The 20409-nt window shown below is 45.4% G+C and overlaps 1 protein-coding gene across 1 annotated transcript in view; it reads left to right on the top strand.

Annotated features, from left to right (window-relative positions):
* The window catches only part of DRC1 (dynein regulatory complex subunit 1), a 41579-nt gene that overhangs the window by 5347 nt on the left and 15823 nt on the right, over positions 1-20409 (top strand). The window contains exons 3-8 of the mRNA XM_089528719.1: positions 30-142; positions 2671-2854; positions 6969-7106; positions 8139-8225; positions 11311-11433; positions 13645-13784. Coding sequence (XP_089384845.1) covers positions 30-142; positions 2671-2854; positions 6969-7106; positions 8139-8225; positions 11311-11433; positions 13645-13784 — 785 coding nt within the window. The remainder of the gene's footprint in view (positions 1-29; positions 143-2670; positions 2855-6968; positions 7107-8138; positions 8226-11310; positions 11434-13644; positions 13785-20409) is intronic.

Genomic DNA, 20409 nt, shown 5'->3' with positions numbered 1-20409 from the left:
CTTTTCTGGTCTGCTCTCTGCCCATTCAGAGATTGGCCAAGCTGTTGCTGGATGGCACAGAGCTAGTGACCAACATCCAGGTGGCAGCTGATGCTCGGGAGGCACATCGGAGGTCAGAGGAGGAGGAACTGACGCGGCAGAGGTGAGCACAAGGCCCACACATCCCTCAGATTTGTGCAGTTTGTATGCAGGAAGTGTGCAAGAAATGAAAAGCCAAACCTAGCACACTACCAGTGGCTTTATTGATCACTTGATTAGATTTTCACTTGTAGCATGGAGTGAGAAATGCTCCCCCGCCTCCCAGTTTTAATGAATACTTTCCACATCCCAGCCAAAAGGGCAGTTTTATCGTCTATATATTTGGGGTTTTTTTTTAAAAAAGTGTGTGTGTGTGTGTGTGTGTGTGTGTGTATTTATTTATTTATTTATTTAAAAAACATCCATCTGGTAAATAGCTCAGATTGTATTCTTAATAATTCCCCCATATCCTGGCATTTTAGGCTGAGTTCTGTAACTCAGAAGAGTACTGCAAAGCTTGTTTCCCAAGTCCCTTTTTACCTAGAGATTCTGCAGCGTGAACAGAAGCTGGACATATGTAGCTGTGATTCATCTTTGTGTCAGTGCTTTGGTTCACAAGGTTTAATCAAAGTGTGACAGAGTATTGAATACGACAGTATACATTTCTTCTACAGATCATTCATTTATTGGCTGGTTTTCCAGAAAGCAAGTTCTCATTCAGAGGAGACCCCACCTTCTGGGTTTTTACTGCCCGGTAAAAAATAGTGCTGCGGGAGGTGCTTGTTAAGATTGCATTTCCCTTTTGGCTGAAAAAGCACTGCTGTGTCAAATGGGAAGCTGGAGAGTGGCAGATAGTACAAGGATGGAGTACAGGTTCATGGGCAGAGGGGAACTTTGTGACCCCATTTTGGATCTCCAAGAATCACATTTATATAGTTAACCCCAGGGCGGTCATTTGGACTGTCAGCTATGAGGATAGGCTTTCAGAAATACAGATCCATGTGGCATGCAGGAAACTCAGTTTAGAAAGATTCGAGGTGTAAGCTTGCAATTTGCACCAAAGTGAAAAGCCAGGGAGGGGGACCAGAGGTAACATGCTAGGAAAGGATCCTTGATGATAATTGGTCTGCCATAGGAGTGTGGTGAGGGAGTGGGGGCCATTTTTTGCTTCCCCGGACCACCACAGGTGGGCTGCACCACTGTGCCTGACACAACCAGAAGTGATGTTGCAGCAGGGAATCAGAATCTTAGAGTTGGTAGGGACCAAGTACAACCCCCTGCCATGAGAGAATACACAACTAAAGTGCTCCTGAGAGATGCCCATCCAACCTCTGTGCAAAGACCCACTCCCCAAAGATGGCGAGCCCATCACCCTCTGAGGCAGTCTATTCCACTGCCAAGCAGCTCTTACATTCAAGAACTTCAAAATAATAATAATAATAATAATAAATAATAATAATAAAACTTTTATTTCTACCCCGCTTTTTGTAAAAACAATCAAAGCAGCTTACAATATTAAAAGAATACACCATATATACAAAATATTTCTTATAATCTGGATCTGTGGATCTGTTGGTTTGTATTCCAGTTTCTGGAGCAGCAGAAAACAGGTTTGTTCCATCTTACATGTAAATCCCTTCATATATTTAAAGATGGCTTTCATATCACCTCTCAGTCTTCTCTTCTCCAGGCTAAACCTACCCAGTTCCCTTAGTCGTTCTCTATAAAGCTGGTGGTTTCCAGACCTCTGATCCTCTTGGTCAGATTTCTCTGGAAACGATCCAGCTTCTCATTAACTGTCACTTCTGGTTTCATTTCCCCCCTGATTTTTGACTGATATTGGGCAACCAGCTTCAAAACAGAGTTGAAGACCATTCTGTTCAGAGAAGCATTCCCAGGCATTGCATAATTGTCGCTTGCTATTTGATGTTCTTTTGGTGCCTGTTTTATCGAACCATTTCCTGTATTGCTATGTACTTTATATGTATTAGCCTACTAGCCCCACCACCTTTCCCTTCTCCTTTTGTGTCGTGTCTCTTTAGATTGTAAGCCTGAGGGCAGGGAACCATCTAATTAAAATGACTGTATGTACAGCGCTGTGTACATTTACAGCGCTTTATAAATAAAGGTTAATAATAATAACAACAACAACAACAACATGGGTGGGTTTGTGGAGGCAAAGCTTTTTCCTCCACAAACCCACTGTTTTTCAGCAGTTCTCACCCATTATTATTATTATTATTAACCTTTATTTATGAAGCGCTGTAAATTTACACAGCGCTGTACATGCAATCTTTTTAGTTAGACGGTTCCCTGCCCTCGGGCTTACAATCTAAAAAGACATGACACAGAAGGAGAAGGGAGTGGTGGAGGGAAAGGGTCAGAGGTCCAGCAGTTCCTCTCTACCTCCGAGGCCTGGACCAAGGCAGATGGACTGGAGGGAGGGCTTGGCTTCAAAATGGAAGGTTAATCTTCATCCAGGGAAAATACATACTCTCAAGTAGGATAATGCATATACAGTACATAGCAATACAGGAAATGGTTTGATAAACAGGGCAGTTCCTTGTTGGTTTGGGGTGCTTCATGGTCTACGAACTGTTGTGACCCTCTCAGCATGTTTTGAAGGAACGTCCTTCCTCTTGCTGCTTGCAGAGTGGAGAAGCTGGAGAATGAAGCCAAGGGCAACCAGGACAAGTTTGACGAGATTACCTCCAAGTGGGCAGCCGCCCGGGAGAAGACCATCCCTCAGGATCTGTGGGAGGCACTCAACCAGCAGCAGCAGCTCTGCGCGCTGCTAATCGAAGAGAAGAACAAGCTGATTGGCGAACTGCAGCAGGTGGGCTTCAGGTTGGGCTTGCATGGAGCAGTTCTCGGCAGGTGTGGGTTTGGAGGGTAGGTTGAACAGGACCACCCTTGTCACAAAGGTTAAAGAGGAAAGGGGCACTGCTCCCAGTTGGCAAGCATTTTAAAGGATCCCATGTAGGAGGGTGTTTATTAGTTATTTATTCCTTTATTTAGAGCATTTATACCCTGCTCTTCAGCCACAAAGGCTCTAAGAAGGGTTTACAGATTGCCAATTCGACAGTTCCCTGCCCTCAGGCTTACAGTCTAAAAAGACATACCACAAAAGGAGAAAGGAATGGCAGTGGGGAAGGGGATCCAGTCCAGCAGATACTACTGGTTCTTCTCTCCAGCCAAGACCAGGGCGGTAGCAGTTAAGATGCAGGGAGGGTCTTTCAAATCCTCTGGGGCTTTGGTGGGAATGTGTGTGTTTGTGACCCATGGGCTACACATGGTCCCAAGGCCAATTGTAGAATCCCCCCCCCCCCAATTTTATTTGGAAAAGATCTGAACATTTTTTTGGCCCCAAAATGTTCCCTATGCCCCTCATGGGGTGTGGAAAGCAATTTTACCATGTCTTTCCAACCATGGCTTAGAAGCCTCTCAAAGTGTATTGAAATTGCCCCCATGACCCTAAGGAGGACAGTGCAGCTTCTAAGCCCTGATAGTTGCCCATTTCTGGTTTAGATGTTCTCTATGGCTTGATTTAGAATTGTTCCCTGGTATTTTCAACAAAATGCTCAGAAAAGCTGATCTGTTTTCCAAAACCTCCGTCGTGGTGTGGAATGCCAGCATATGTGTAATGGTGCTGGGTGCGTTGCCCTCCTGGCTTTGCTTCCAAATATAGAACTAAAGTTATGGATAATACAGTACCTTGGAGGTTGGATGCTCCTTTAGTTTATCTCGCCACACAATTCACTGTCAGACTTTGTGAAGTCTTTGTAAAGACTTTGAAGAATCTTTTCTTTTGTACCTATCAGTCATTTGGTTTTGAATGCTGAATATGAATATGTGGAGACTAGTTTAATGGCTTGAGGCCAAGATTAACCTCTGAGGGAAATGGCATTTGCTTCCTATAATGCAACCATACTCTGTGTGTCAAATGATAATTTCTACATTTTGGTGATAACGCCCTTCCCTGCATAATTTGACAACACAATTATTTATGCATTATGAATAAAACATAATACTTAATAACATCATATAATTATATATTTCTAAACAGTTTATGTTGAGGATGGGGTTTTGACATTCAATGCATCCACTCTAATTTATCTTTTTGTTTTGTTTTACACAGTGAAGTCATGGTGGAGTGTTTGGTTTTCCCACATATGTTTGTTTGTTTCTTTGTTAATTTATTTACAGTGCTATATTTCATGTTGAGGTACAAAAGTTTTGAAAACACGACAAAAGTAATGTTTTGAAAACATGGCAAAAGCAATGTTGCTCTAATAGATGCAAAAAAAGCAGTGAAATCCCATCACTGTCCTGCCAACATTCAGAAGCCTCAGGTATTTTAGGTGATGGTCGGAAACAGAGAGGACAATTGCAGTTTCCAAGCATTTGCTGGAAAACCCTTCCTGCATGTCTTCTCTGAGAATCTGAATGTTGTGACAGCTAGAACATCAGAGTCACACTCAGGAGTGCTGAGTTCAAATCCTTGTTCGGCTGTAAAAAGCTTACCAAGGAGTTAAGCACTTTCTTTCTCAGTCTAATTTTGTCTTAGGTTTTTTCCTTATTATTGTATTAATAGCATTTGTACAGCACTGATTAATATTATTTTCTCTGGTCAACGTAAAGAAAAAACAACCTGAAAATTATTGATGATGATAATGATGAAATTTCATAAGTGAGAAACAAGTTAAAGCACACAACAAGCAACAAATACCCCAATTCTGGTGCTGAAGGTGCCAGATGTTGTCCAGACTGCTCACACCAGAAGTGGGGTTTGGGCCATGCATTGCTAGAGCAGAACGACACCAGAATGGGAGAAAACAGGCCTCTTGGTCCATACAGACATGGCCCTAGGCTCCCAAGGTTGTTGCAAATGCCAGTCCAGTAGTCAGGTGAATATCAGTATTACCCTTAAGTATTCTTAAGCCTTGGTCTATCAGAAAATGAATAGGAGCACAAGTTGCAGCTTCATAAGAATACTTACTCTAGTAACCCAGACAGCACAGATAAATATGCTGTTCTTAGTGGCCCAGCTTACATAAACTTTGAATCAGTCTAGGCATATTCTTATAACAAACATGCACCCCATCAGATTATATAGCAAAGTGTCACACTCCCTCTCCTGGTGTGCCTGTTTAACTGTTTGTTTTACACCAGCATTCTCTCGGATGTTAGATAACAAGCTTCTTCAAGACATGAATACCTTCCCACATGTAGGAGTTGGACTTATCAGTGATTGCTTGGCAGCAGGAGCTGAGATCAACTAGTTTGCCAAGAATAAAATCTGGTGCTTTGCTGCTCAATAGGCTTCTGTTTTATACTCTTTCCTTTGTTTTAGCCAGTCAGCTAAAGGATTACACCCTTCTCCTGTTCTCTTATACAGTCAGAATAGAGAGACCTTATCTATATCCCTACCTGAGGTACAGTAGGTGTCATTACCATCCCATCTGCCTCAGCCAGTATAACTACCAAGGTTTATTCTCTCTCCAATCTATAGATATTCTCTCTTCTCACAGGCATTTCACTGGTCATTTATTTTCATTTTCCTTCACACTCGCACTCTTATCTTTATTTAGGATTAGGTTGGCTACGTGCCTGGAGCTAGCATGTGTCTTTCTTCGTAATGTGCTACTATTTGATATAGATACGTTACAGCTTCAAGAACTTAAATTAGGCAAACAGAACTCCAAAAATCAGCCCAGGCTGATACAAGAGTTGGCATGGGGGGGGGGGGGTTGGATTGCAGTAGGAGAGATGAAGCAACACATCAGGCCTTAGGTGGCCGGCAGTTCCTCTCTCTCCTGACTTTAAGATTTGGAGAGAAAACAGCCCTGGCTGCTGAACAGTGGACTTTTTCACATGGGGGGCCTATGTGCTTCCATCCCTAAAATGGTTAAAGTGTTAGCATCCCAGAGAAGCAAGCAAATTCACTAATGGTTATCACACACAGAGCACAGCAAGGGGTTAAAAGCACATTACTTAGGCAAGAAAGTGGGTTGAAAGCAAATTTGGGTTTCAGATGGATGAGGACCAATCTCATTGCTAACTTGGAAATAATTTTTTTGCGCATGCTCCAAACTGTCATTTCCCCAAGTGCACACACAGACATGCACCAGAGAGGGAAGGGAAACAGGGTGGAAAATCCTCTTTGCCCCAGATGCTGTTTCAGAGGAAGGAAGGCTGAGGTTTTCCTTTGCAAACTCCCATAAAACCACACATAAGCACACACACACACAGACTAGAGCAAAAAAGGATGCCTGATTCCAGCGAGGGCTGAAACTCCCAGATGCCCTCCTTTTCCAGGACATAGCCTTCATTACTCCCTCCTCTACAGGAGGAATGCCAAAACCTCCTCTCTCTTGCTTGCCCAACAGCTGTTCCCTTAGACTTAAGGCTTAGAGGCTGCAGGACGAGGAGAGCAGCCACGCGAGGGAAAGAGGGGTGTGTGCTGCCTCCCTCTCCTTGGCACAGCAAGGAACCATGGGAAACCTGGGAACGGAGAATCCAGGACATGGTTTTCAGATGGCTGCTATTATGTGAAAGGAGTAAATTTATAAATGTGCTGGACATGAAAACACAATATTTTTGCAAAAATGCTTATTCCCCGATTCACTTCACTTTTTATCTGGATTCTGACTGGTTGGTTTATAGTGCCATCTGAAAAGCAACTGCAAAATTGTCCCAAATGCCCTGGATGACCCTGCATTGGTACCAGTTTAACCTTCCATTTTTCCCCGTGTGAAAATGTCCAGTGTGCAGTTAAACACCCCATATAGGATGTCTCAGTCTGCTTTCAGTATGGTCTGATAAACTTTTAATAATGAGGGTTTTCACAAGCATGAGAGTGAGCAGCTCTCAAAAGACCCCCATGTTTTCATAGTCTGGAAGTTGGGTCCAAAGGTAATGCTTTGAACCTGGCTGCTTTTGCCCTTCAGGAGCTGAAGTCTAAAGATGACCAGTACGTGAAGGATCTCAGGAGGCAGGCAGAAGACATTAATCTGTTGCTGGAGCGAATGGAGGAGCAGATCCGAAACCTCATCAAAAACTACCGCCGAGAGCTCCTGATGATTGAGGTTGTGGGTTTGTTCGTCAGAGCTTATTTTGTTTCTTCTCAAAAAGCCATTTGGCTGTGTGACTCTGTGTGTGTGAGACTCTCTCTGTGTGTGTGTGTGTGTGTGTGTGTGTGTGTGTGTGTGTGCCTGTGTAATGAGCGCAGCCCTTGTTAGGAGGGGAGCTTGTTGTGGGGAAACAGGCATGGCTCCTGGGGTTTCCCGATTTTTCCTGCCCTGGGTGCCCCTAGTGGATTTTGTATTTTGAAATTTGCGTTTTCTTGGTGGCTAATGGATTCAAAATGCAATTGTACAGGGACTGAGAATATCAAAATAGTTTAAAACAATAAAACAAAAGAATCCTGATTTACCCTTCCTGTGAAAATAAATCCAGTCAGTTTCAGAAGGTGAGGAAGGGAAGTATTGAATGAAGATCTCTTTTTAGCAGGTGTCCTATATTCAGATTATCTATTCCCGCTTAACATCCAATGCCATCTTATGTGGGAGTCAGTGTCCAGACTGCCTTCAAGGGCAGCCCCATATACATTACATTACAGTAATCTAAGCAGGAGGTCACTAGAGCCTGAGTAACTGTAGTTAGTTACCTCAGTTTCAAGTGCATCACACATAGGGCTGCCATAATTGTCCACTTTTACCAGGGACAAAATGTAAGACAAATTCAAGACCAAACTGTAGGGCAACTGCAGGACAAAACTCAGCTCAAAATGTAGGACATTTAAGGTCCACCATTTTTCTTCAATGTCCTACATTTTGGGCTGAGTTTTGTCCTGCAGTTGTCCTACAGTTTGGTCTTGAATTTGTTCCACATTTTGTCCCTGGTAAAAGTGGACAATTATGGCAACCCTATGATGTATCATCCAAAAGTGCTCCGAATCACAGGTGTCATTTGTGCTTAGAGTTACATTGCTGAATCTGCCACACACATTTTTAAGATTAATCTCTGGAGAATCCAGGCGCTATCCTGGCACTGCCAACTCCCCTTTCATGCAAGAGAGTGGGAGCTCATTCTTGCCACTTTCCTCTTTTTCCCTGCAGAAAGCCTTCGAATTGGAGCGCCGTGAACTCCTCACAAACAATAAGAAGAAATGGGAGCAAGGCATGCAGAATCTCAACCTACAGGAGGTAAGGACTCCCTCTCTCTCTGTGGGTGTGTGGGTGTGTGCACATGCATTCATCCAGGAGGAAGCTGCTCCTCCAGTGTAGAGCAGGAGTTCACCACCTTTGGGCTGAGAGAACCCCCTGTGATGTGGGCTGTTTGTTTCCTTGTTACTCTCCTGTTCAAAATGAAATTCAGGTTTTAAGGGCCAGATAAATTGTATCTTGCTGTACTAAGGGGATGGTTGCCATGACTACCATGTCTGCAGACAGCTTTTCTATGTTCGGGAACATAGATGGGAGAATTTAGCTCAAAGTTGCTGCTAAGGGACCCACTTCCCACTCTGACTCTTCCACCAGAACAAGTCATTATCTGCATAGCAGAGTTCACTGGTGATCTCGGTTGAGATGTGATGCTGCAGGAATTTCTTCAGATTCAAATGACAAAAGAAATTCCATCTAAACATTGGGAGGAACTTCTTTACTGTAAGAACTGTTTTACAGTGGAATAGACTGCCTTGAGGGTGGTGGTCTCTTCTTCCTTGGAGGTCTGTAAACAGAGGCTAAATGGCTATCTTTCAGGAATATTTGGGTTGGGTATTCCTGCATGATAAAGGATAGGATTGGATGGCCCTTGTGGTTCTTCTAAATCTTAAGATTTTATGAGTCTACCATGGACTGCTACAAATACAAATGAATGGGTCTGAGAGCAAATCAGGCCCATGCTGTCCCTAGAAGCCAAGACAGCTCAACTGAGGCTGTTGTAGTTCGGGTATTTCATGAGATGATGTGACTCACTGGAAAAGATAACGCTTAGTAAAGTAGAAGGCAATTTGAAAAGAGGGAGACAGATTGATTGTCTCAAACAAAGGCCTGAAACAGACAGGCCAAAAGCGCCATGCCAGCGCCGAAATTGGAGTTCCAGAGCATGTGGCAACCACATGCTCTGGAATCCTGATACATATGGACGGCGCCATCTATGCATGGCGCTCTCCATATGTGGCACACGTGCGTGACAGAAATGTAGTGCCACATCCACACCGCCGGACGTTGCACTTGCATCTTGGACACGTCACAGTGCGCCGATGGAGCACTGGTGACGTCCCGGCACGCCAAAAAGAACCCGGTTTTTCTAGGTTCTTTTTGGTCCGGAGGGATGCCACGCAGTTTGGTTGCTGCGGCATTCCTCCAGAGGGAAACTGGGCGCCTCCAGCCCATCCCTTTGGGGCAGTCTGGATTGCCCCAAAGAAGTCCTGAGTTTGCAAGAGCTGAACAGGGCAATTGAGGACTGGAGCTCACATTCGTAGGGTCTCCAGAAGTTGAAGTTGACTTGATGGTGAATAACGACAGAGAGCTCACTGGGCTGAACAAGAACATTTTATCCAACATAAGTAGGAGCCAGACATGAATAACACATCTTTGTTTGTTTTATCTAGGCAGGCCTTTGGCTGTTCTGATCCATTGTGCAGAAGGGTCTTTTAATAAGATGTTCTCTACATTTATCTTTTTAAAACTGTCTTTAAACAATTTCAGCTGCTTTGAGCAGTTTCAACTTTGTGTTTTTAACAGAATTGTTTCTTTAATTGCTTTAATCGGTTTTTAAATTTTTGTATGAATAAGATTTTAGCTGTGCTTTGTGTTAATTTGGTGTAAGCTGCCTTAGATGCAAATGCATCATCATCATCATCATCATCATCATCATCATCATCATCATCATCATAAAAAAACACAACTGCTTCTGTAATTATGAAGGAGTGATATGTTAGCCATCTTATAATAAAAAAAAATAAAACTTTAATTTATATCCCGCTTTTTGTTTCCACAATCAAAGCGGCGTACAACCTTTAAAAAATACAATATATACAATTTCCCCCCCCCTTAAAAAAGGATTAAACAATTCCATTGATTAAAATTACAGATGATAAAAATCTAAAAACAATACTACAATAATAAAATAACGGTGGGCAGAGTCTTTGCTTGTATATGACTGTGGGGGAAGCATTACATGGCCGGGATCTATTCAAATGCTGCATCTTGAACACTTCGTAGGGCTTTCACTTATGGAAGAGATTTGTTTCCCCCTGTTCAAGGACCTAAACCAGCAAGGTTTAGTCATTGAAGAAATAAAGGCCTTGACAAAGCTTTGGGAATGATTTCCTGATGTTACAACAGAGGAATAAATTGGTATGGAAGCTATCTCCTTTGCTGGAGGCTTTTCAGCAGAGGATGGATGGTCGCTTAGTGGGGGTAGTGCAGTAAGAGATTTCCTGTATCAACAAACGGTGAATTAGAGAGCCTTTGAGATCCTTTCCAGCTTTGATTCTGTGATGTGCATCTTTTTGAGCAGGTAGCTTGGTTTATGCCACAAGCTGTATTGTTGTGTGCTGCGGCAGCTAAAAAGGCCAATTCTATTTTAGGCTGCATCAATGGAAGTATAGTGTCTAGATCAAGGGAAGTAATAGTGCCCCTCTATTCTGCTTTGCTCAGGCCCCACCTGGAATACTGTGTCCAGTTCTGGGCTCTAAAATTAAAAAAGGATGTTGATAAACTGGAGTATATTCAGAGGAGGGAGACCAAAATGGTGAAGGGCCTGGAAGTCATGCCTTATGAGGAAAGCCTTAGGGAGCTGGGTATGTTTAGCCTGGAGAAGAGATGGTTAAGGGGTGATATGATAGCCCTGCTTAACTGTTTGAAGGAATGTTACATTGAGGATGGAGCAAGCTTGTTTTCTGCTGCTCCAGAGACTAGAACACGGCACAAAGGATGCAACTGCAGGAAAAGAGATTCCAGCTCAACATTAGGAGGAACTTCCTGACAGTAAGAGCTTTTTGACAGTGGAACACACTCCCTCGGAGATTGTGGTGGTGTCTCCTTCTTTGGAGGTCTTTAAGCAGAGGCTGGATAGCCATCTGCCAGAGGTGCTTTGACTATGAGTTCCTGCATGGCAGAATGGGGTTGGACTGGATGGCCCTTGGAGTCTCTTCCAACTCTATAATTCTGTGATTCTATGATTGATTTCTGAGCCATTCCAGTGGGAGCCAAAGGGTTTCTATCCATCTATTCATCTACAGTCAGGCCCCTGGTGATCAGGTTTCTTCCACTTTGGTCCTAGTTGGAGTTCATGATGGCCCGCCTGAGGAAAGTGGAGGAGTACGAGCGGGAGCTGAACCAGTTGCGGGTGCAAGATGCCGAAGAATACAATGTTATCAAGATCAAGCTGGAACATGATGTGGAGGTATGGGAGGAGAACACATGCTGCAGGACATGTTGAATGTGCTCAGAGTGCAGCTGAAGCCTTGCCCAGTGGGTTGAGTGTGTTTCCTGCAGAAGTCCTTCGAAAGATACCTGATAGACACCTCCCTCATGGGTGAACCTGGTTCACTAGCAATTGGTGCCCATATCTTGGCCATTTGAAGGGACAGATTTAAAGGAATGTTAACATAATAATAAATAATAATAAATAAAATTTTTATTTATATCCCGCCCTTCTAGAAATCAGGGCGGCTTACAGCATGGATTAAAATACAATCAATATACACATTAAGAGTTAAAATGCAATACAATAATTATACAGAAAAGTAACCAACAAAAGCCCCATAGCCCAACCTCTTGGCCACGGAAGAGGAGGGAGGCCCACAGGATTTTATTCGGGGAATGCCTGTTGGAACAGGAAGGTCTTTAAATCCTTCCTGAATTGGGCCAGGGTGGTAGACGAGCGGAGCTCGGTGGGCAGCGTATTCCAAAGGGCTGGGGCAGCTGTGGAGAATGACCTCCGTGTAGTGGAGGCCAACCTAGCCCCAGGCACCTTCAGTAATTGCTGCCCAGACGTTCTGAGGGTGCGAGGCGGAATGTATGGGGAGAGGCGGTTCTTCAGGTATCCCGGGCCCAAGCCATTTAGGGCTTTATAGGTAATTACCAACGCCTTATATTGGGCTCGGAAGCGAATGGGCAGCCAGTGGAGGTCTTTCAAAACCGGTGTTATATGGCTGGTCCTGGAAGCACCAGTGACCAGCCGGGCTGCCATATTCTGCACCATTTGCAGCTTCCGAGTTTGGTATAAGGGTTGCCCCATGTAGAGTACATTGCAGAAATCCAGTCTCGAAGTTACCAGAGCATGTACAACAGTTTCTAGGTCCCTCTGGGCCTAATAGCAAAGGAAACATATTTCATGTTGTTTCTGACTTATGGTGACACGAAGGCAACCATTTCTTATAGTTTTCTTGACACAGTTTATTCACAGGATCCTCTGAGGCTGAGAGAGTGTGACTTGCCCAGGATCACCCAGTGGGTTTCCATGGCAGAGCAAGGATTCAAACCCTGGTCACCTAAGTCATAGTCCAATGCTCAAACCACTATACCATGTTGGCTCTTGCCCCAAACCAGTGCATTGATTGTCCAGTCCCCAAGGAATTTGGGAATCACTTCCCAGTTTCTGCAGCCCAGAAAAAGCACCTTGATGTGTCAGTTGTTCCACTTAACATGGAAAATGGTGTAGGGTTGGGCCTCCAAGATTCACATTTGAATTCCAATTTGGAGGATTTCTTTTGGAGTATAATATTTCTCTTCCATACACCTCCACCTCTATGGTTCCTACCATCTATGCATGCAAACACCCATCTGTCCTGCACCAACCTTTTCTATCTTCCTCTTGATATTCTCAGTCAAACCTCTTGCTTTCTGATGAGAACACTGAAGTTTGGGGCTATCCACATGGGCCAAAAGGCCTATGTTCTCCCCAGCTTCACACTGTCCTATTTGGGTGATGCAGGCTAATCCGGGCTGGGATTGGGCAGAGCAGACGCTGACCCAGCAGTCCCGGCCCTATCCCGGTGCAAAGGAGCTTTAGCACAGGTCAAAACGATCCTCTGTTTGCCTCAGAGTTTCTCGGAAACTCGGCAGCAACTGGTAGCAAATCGAAAGGCCTTGCATGCCCCCAACCTTCCTTCACCATCGCCGCTACTGGGAAGAACTATGTCACTGTGAATGACATGGAAATGGGCACCTGGATATGTGGGTGCAGCCAGGCACCTTGTTTCCACATCAGATGTGGCAACAGGGGGTCCCTTCTTGCTATAGTGGATGGTGGAGAAAGATAAGGGGCACATGGCAGTAGTGGGTTCATGGTACACCAGTGTGTATGCATGTAAACACCCATCGTTCCTTGCGCCAGCCCGGGGAACGACTGAGGTTAGGTCTGGGCCAGGATAGCACAGGCTATCCTTGGGCCTCTGCTCAGGCCATTTGTTTCCTTTGGGGACCCCACCTTTTTGACATGCAGTGGACATAGATAATAGTATCACTGTCCCCAGTGACACAAAGGCAAGATGTTCACTCCCTCTCGCTTGATGTGATGAGGCCTACTTCATTTGTAGCGTGTTCCTGAGTGGAACTGGCCCTGTGATATTGGCTCATTCCTTAATGTATCTTCCTTCACTTTGGATGCCAGATCCTGGAGCAACAGCTGCAACAAATGAAAGCCATCTACCAGCTGAACCAGGAGAAACTGGAGTACAACTTCCAGGTGCTGAAGAAGCGGGATGATGAGAATACCATTATCAAATCCCAACAGAAGCGGAAGCTCAACCGGTAACGAAACAGCTCACGTCTTGGTGTTTCCCTTGCAGCTGCTAGGAAGGGGATTTAACTTGTGTTTAGTAGACCAGTTTTTCCCCCCTAGAGGAATATTTTCTTGCAGAATTCACCTGCAGCTAGACTGCTACGGCAGGTGTTTTACAACATTGCCACTTGAAGAGGTCCCCAAGGTTTAGTCAAATGCTGCATACCTTTTATTTTAAAAGAAAAAATGGCTGGGACACAAATTGTCCAAATCAATCCTTTGCATTTGTGTTGGTTAAATTTTTATTTTGTAGTATTTTGCAAAAAAGAGAAGAGCTGACACCTGTTCAAAGCAAATGTTTCACTTTCTGGCTGTAGATGCTTGGGTACTGTGGAATGAAACCCTTGATTCTTTATCCACAGATGCTCCTATGGACAGGGACTATTTTTATAACCCTCAATACACCAGAATTTTCATTTGGGTCAGAAAACTCAACAGGTTAGATCACTCAGTGAAGTTTTAAAAAACTGCTCTATAGTGAGTAAAATGTGGTGAAGTCTGTGTTCCACTGCATCGATACCCATAGTTTTCTACAAATCCATTGTAGAAGGTCTTTTAAATTGTGTTGAATTTTTATCATCATTATGTTGTAGCTGCATTTTTTACCCATTTTAATTTAACATTTTTCTTTAAAAATTGTTATTGTGTGACTTCAAGTAATTTCCTATTTACAATATTGCTAAGGTGAACTTATCATGGGATTTTCTGGGGCTGAGAGTGTGTGACTCAGCCGGGGTCACCTGATGGGTTTCCATAGCCGAGCGTAGACTCAGACTCTGTTCTCCAGTCATAGTTCAACATTCAAACCACTACTCCACAGTGACTCTTTCTTTTTAAATATGGTTGTGTATTTAAGTGCTTTTCAACTTTTGTATTATGCACAGTTCGAACTAGGACCTGGTACCTATGGGCCCTTTGCGACGCCCTCGTCATGTTCTAGGGTTGCCTAGGGGCAGGGCGCCCACACGCCCCGCAACCCTAACACGTGACGAGGGTGTAACAATGGCGGCGCCCTATATACATGGGCACCGCCATTGTTAGATAAGCACCGTGTGGCGTCTGCATGGCGCCATAAGGCACTTATATAACCAGTGCGCCAGTGGCGCACTCATTATGCCACCTCCACAGCTTTAGAAAAATCCACTTTTTGCGGGTTCTTTTTCCACCGGCAGGAAGCCGTGCGGTTTGCTGGCTGCAGCTTCCCTCTGGCGGAAAAACAGGCGCCAGGAGTCTGCCTTTTTTGGGCGGTCTGTCCTGCGCCTATGTTTGGTTTTAAGTTATATTTTGAGGCACTTTGGGTCCCATATTGGGTGAAAGGCAGGCTATAGATCAAATCAAACCAAATAAATAGCACACACTCACTGAAAAGTTTTCTGCTTATGTGTGTATCCAGTGATACAGCGGGGAAATACACACAGGGTTCAAAGTCAATTATGTGCAATCCCCCTTTGAATTCAACTTGGGGTGCATCTTCACTGTAGAAATAATGTAGTTTGACACCACTTTAAGTCCACTCGCTCCATTTTAGGCAATCTGGGGAGTTGTAGTTTAACAAGGTCTTTAGCCTACTCTGCTAAAGAGTACTGATGCATCACCAAAGTACTAATCCCAAGATTCTGTAGGATGGAACTGTGGCAGTTAAAGTGGTGTCAAACTGCATTACACTGGTACCTCGGGTTACGAAATTAATTCGTTCCGCTATTCCTTTCGTAAGCCGAAAATTTCGTAACCCGAAACGCTTTTTCCATTGAAAATAACTAATGCGTTCTATGACCTCAGACTGAACCTGCAAGTGAAAACAAAGGTACAATAGAGGCCTATTAAGCTAAGTACCCTACAATACAATGTAATACAAAGTTGCCTGAGGCACTAAAGAGCTTAACAATGACTGGCAGGTCCATTCTAAAGTTTCTAAAGGATAAAGAAAAAAAATGTTTTTGACTTATCTTTTGCTGGTCTTGGCATCTGGTCCTGGCATCTCAGAGTGAGGCAGGAGGAGGAGGAGAGGGGCAGCCAAAAAAGCCAAATTTAAACCAATTCAACCCAATTCAACCAATTCAACCAATTCAGCCAATTCAGCCAATTCAACCAATTCAGCCAATTTAGCCAATGCCACCAATTTAACAAAGTTAACCATTTTTTAAAAAAGAATTTGGTGTTTTTTTTAAGGGTCACCTTTTTTTTAAGGGTCACCTTTTGCCTTCTTGGATGACGGTTCTCCCTCTCTAGTGAAGAACTGGTCCAAGGATGTCTGCTTTTGCCGGGCCTTAAGCAGGTTCTTAAAATGGCTAAGGCAGACATTATCAAAATGGGCAATGGCATGGCTGGTGAGCACCTTCTCAGGGTGGTGCTTCTCAACATATGAAGACACATTGTGGAATTGCCGCAAAATGTCTTTAATTTCTGCTGTTGGCAAAAATGCCCCCGCAGCCTCCTCCTGCTGGCCCCTGTCGAAATGGAGCACGTCCTCATCCACGGCCGAGTGTTGCATGGCCGCCAAGGCCTTCAGGTCCTCTGTTGTCAGGTCCTCGCTGTGCTCCTCGATGAGTTCCTCCACGTCCTCGTTGTCCACGTCGAGTCCCAGGGACCTTGCGATGGAGACGATCTCAGCAACCTCTTCTTCTTCACCTGGCTCAGCACCCTCGGTCTGTGACCCTTCCAAGGAAGAAGCATCAGGCCACAGCTTCCTCCACGCAGCAATCAGGTTGCGCCTGGTGATCTCCTGCCAGGCCAAGTCCACCATCTTCAAGCACACGACGATATCAAAATGCTGCTTCCAGAACTCTCGAAGGGTCAGCTGTGTGCTCTCCGTCACATCAAAACAACGCTTGAACAGGTGCTTGGTGTAGATCTTCTTGAAGTTGGCAATCACCTGCTGGTCCATGGGTTGCAAGAGGGAGGTCGTGTTGGGCGGCAGAAACTGGACCTTGATGAAGGAGAACTCATCAAGGATGTCCTTCTCCAGGCCATGCGGGTGCGCAGGAGCATTGTCCAAGAGGAGGAGGCACTTCAAGGGCAAATCCTCTTCCTCCAGGTACCGCTTCACAGTCGGGGCGAAGACACTGTTGATCCATTCCACGAAAAGGAGGCGTGTGACCCATGCGCGGCCATTGGAACGCCACATCACTGGCAACCTGTCCTTCTGAATGTTGTGTGCCTTGAAGGCCCTTGGATTTTCAGAGTGGTACACCAACAGGGGCTTGACCTTACAGTCTCCGCTGGCATTGGCACACAACGCAAGTGTGAAGCGGTCCTTCATAGGCTTGTGGCCTGGCTGTCTCCTCTCCTCCTGGGTGATGTAGGTGCGGCGAGGCATCTTCTTCCAGAAGAGGCCCGTCTCGTCGCAATTGAACACTTGCTGCGGGACATAGCCTTCCTCCTCCACCATGGCCTTGAACTCGATGACAAATGCTTCGGCGGCCTGGTGGTCTGCGCTGGACGCCTCGCCGTGACGGACGACAGAGTGGATCCCGGTCCTCTTCTTGAACCTTTCAAACCAGCCACGTGATGCTTTGAACTCCGGGGTGGCTGGCTCCTCCTGGGAAGAAGTTCCTTCACCTGCCTCCTTGCTGGCCAGGTCTTCGAAAATGGTGGTGGCCTTCTCACAGATGACCGAGGTGGTCACAGTGTCCCCGACTCGCTCCTTTTCCTTAATCCAGAGGAGCAGCAGGCGCTCCATCTCCTCGTGCTTCGGTGTCCTCTGCTTGGCAATCGTTGTCACGCCTTTCGCTGGAGCCACAACAGCTCTGATGGCCTCCTTCTGCTTGAGGACAGTGCCAATTGTCGAAGGGTTTCGTCCATACTCCTTGGCAATGTCCACCAAGCGCACGCCCCTCTCGTGCTTGGCGATGATTTCCTTCTTGTCCTCCAAGGACAAGGGAGCCCTCTTCTTTTTGTCACCACCGCTTTTATCTGTGGCTTTCTTGGGAGCCATAGCTCAAGCCTAAAAAGGACAAAAGGCACAGGCACTGAGCAAAAGCCACAATTGGAAACCACCCCCACCCCCATGGTCACACTCTCTGGCCCAAACTTGCAAAACTCACACCCCACACTCTCAAATCATCACAGCCATGACCAAAGCACCCAAGAACACAAACCCAAAGGCCAGAAACCCAAAATCTGAAAATGCCACCCCAAGGTCACACTCTCTGGCCCACATGGGACCAAGGCCAAACTTGCAAAAATGGATGCCCACACTTTCAAATCATCACAGCCATGACCAAAGCACCCAAGAACACAAACCCATAGGCCAAAACCCCCAAATCTGAAAATGCAACTCCAAGGTCACACTCTCTGGCCCACATCAAATCAAGGCCAAACATGCAAAACTCACACCCCACACTCTCAAATCATCACAGCCATGAGCAAAGCACCCCAGAACCCAAACTCAAAGGCCAAAACCCCCAAATCTGAAAATGCAACCCCAAAGTCACACTCTCTGGCCCACATCAAATCAAGGCCAAACATGCAAAACTCACACCCCACACTTTGAAAACATCACAGCCATGAGCAAAGCACCCCAGAACCCAAACTCAAAGGCCAAAACCCCCAAATCTGAAAATGCAACCCCAAAGTCACACTCTCTGGCCCACATCAAATCAAGGCCAAACATGCAAAACTCACATCCCACACTTTGAAAACATCACAGCCATGAGCAAAGCACCCCAGAACCCAAACCCAAAGGCCAAAACCCCCAAATCTGAAAATGCAACCCCAAAGTCACACTCTCTGGCCCACATCAAATCAAGGCCAAACATGCAAAACTCACATCCCACACTTTGAAAACATCACAGCCATGAGCAAAGCACCTCAGAACACAAACCCATAGGCCAAAACCCCCAAATCTGAAAATGCAACCCCAAAGTCACACTCTCTGGCCCACATCAAATCAAGGCCAAACATGCAAAACTCACATCCCACACTTTGAAAACATCACAGCCATGAGCAAAGCACCCCAGAACACAAACCCAAAGGCCAAAACCCCCAAATCTGAAAATGCAACCCCAAAGTCACACTCTCTGGCCCACATCAAATCAAGGCCAAACATGCAAAACTCACACCCCACACTCTCAAATCATCACAGCCATGAGCAAAGCACCCCAGAACCCAAACTCAAAGGCCAAAACCCCCAAATCTGAAAATGCAACCCCAAAGTCACACTCTCTGGCCCACATCAACTCAAGGCCAAACATGCAAAACTCACATCCCACACTTTGAAATCATCACAGCCATGAGCAAAGCACCCCAGAACACAAACCCATAGGCCAAAACCCCCAAATCTGAAAATGCAACCCCAAAGTCACACTCTCTGGCCCACATCAAATCAAGGCCAAACATGCAAAACTCACATCCCACACTTTGAAAACATCACAGCCATGAGCAAAGCACCCCAGAACACAAACCCATAGGCCAAAACCCCCAAATCTGAAAATGCAACCCCAAAGTCACACTCTCTGGCCCACATCAAATCAAGGCCAAACATGCAAAACTCACATCCCACACTTTGAAAACATCACAGCCATGAGCAAAGCACCCCAGAACCCAAACTCAAAGGCCAAAACCCCCAAATCTGAAAATGCAACCCCAAAGTCACACTCTCTGGCCCACATCAAATCAAGGCCAAACATGCAAAACTCACACCCCACACTCTCAAATCATCACAGCCATGAGCAAAGCACCCCAGAACCCAAACTCAAAGGCCAAAACCCCCAAATCTGAAAATGCAACCCCAAAGTCACACTCTCTGGCCCACATCAAATCAAGGCCAAACATGCAAAACTCACACCCCACACTCTCAAATCATCACAGCCATGAGCAAAGCACCCCAGAACCCAAACTCAAAGGCCAAAACCCCCAAATCTGAAAATGCAACCCCAAAGTCACACTCTCTGGCCCACATCAAATCAAGGCCAAACATGCAAAACTCACACCCCACACTTTGAAAACATCACAGCCATGAGCAAAGCACCCCAGAACACAAACTCAAAGGCCAAAACCCCCAAATCTGAAAATGCAACCCCAAAGTCACACTCTCTGGCCCACATCAAATCAAGGCCAAACATGCAAAACTCACATCCCACACTTTGAAAACATCACAGCCATGAGCAAAGCACCCCAGAACCCAAACCCAAAGGCCAAAACCCCCAAATCTGAAAATGCAACCCCAAAGTCACACTCTCTGGCCCACATCAAATCAAGGCCAAACATGCAAAACTCACATCCCACACTTTGAAAACATCACAGCCATGAGCAAAGCACCTCAGAACACAAACCCATAGGCCAAAACCCCCAAATCTGAAAATGCAACCCCAAAGTCACACTCTCTGGCCCACATCAAATCAAGGCCAAACATGCAAAACTCACATCCCACACTTTGAAAACATCACAGCCATGAGCAAAGCACCCCAGAACACAAACCCAAAGGCCAAAACCCCCAAATCTGAAAATGCAACCCCAAAGTCACACTCTCTGGCCCACATCAAATCAAGGCCAAACATGCAAAACTCACATCCCACACTTTGAAAACATCACAGCCATGAGCAAAGCACCTCAGAACACAAACCCATAGGCCAAAACCCCCCAATCTGCAAATGC

This window comes from Sceloporus occidentalis, unplaced genomic scaffold (assembly GCF_023333645.1).
Source record: "Sceloporus occidentalis isolate IW3139 unplaced genomic scaffold, rSceOcc1.0.p SCAF_6, whole genome shotgun sequence".
Taxonomy (NCBI): domain Eukaryota; kingdom Metazoa; phylum Chordata; class Lepidosauria; order Squamata; family Phrynosomatidae; genus Sceloporus; species Sceloporus occidentalis.
Note: the sequence above shows the minus strand (reverse complement) of the source record. Positions and strands in the feature narration are given on the sequence as shown.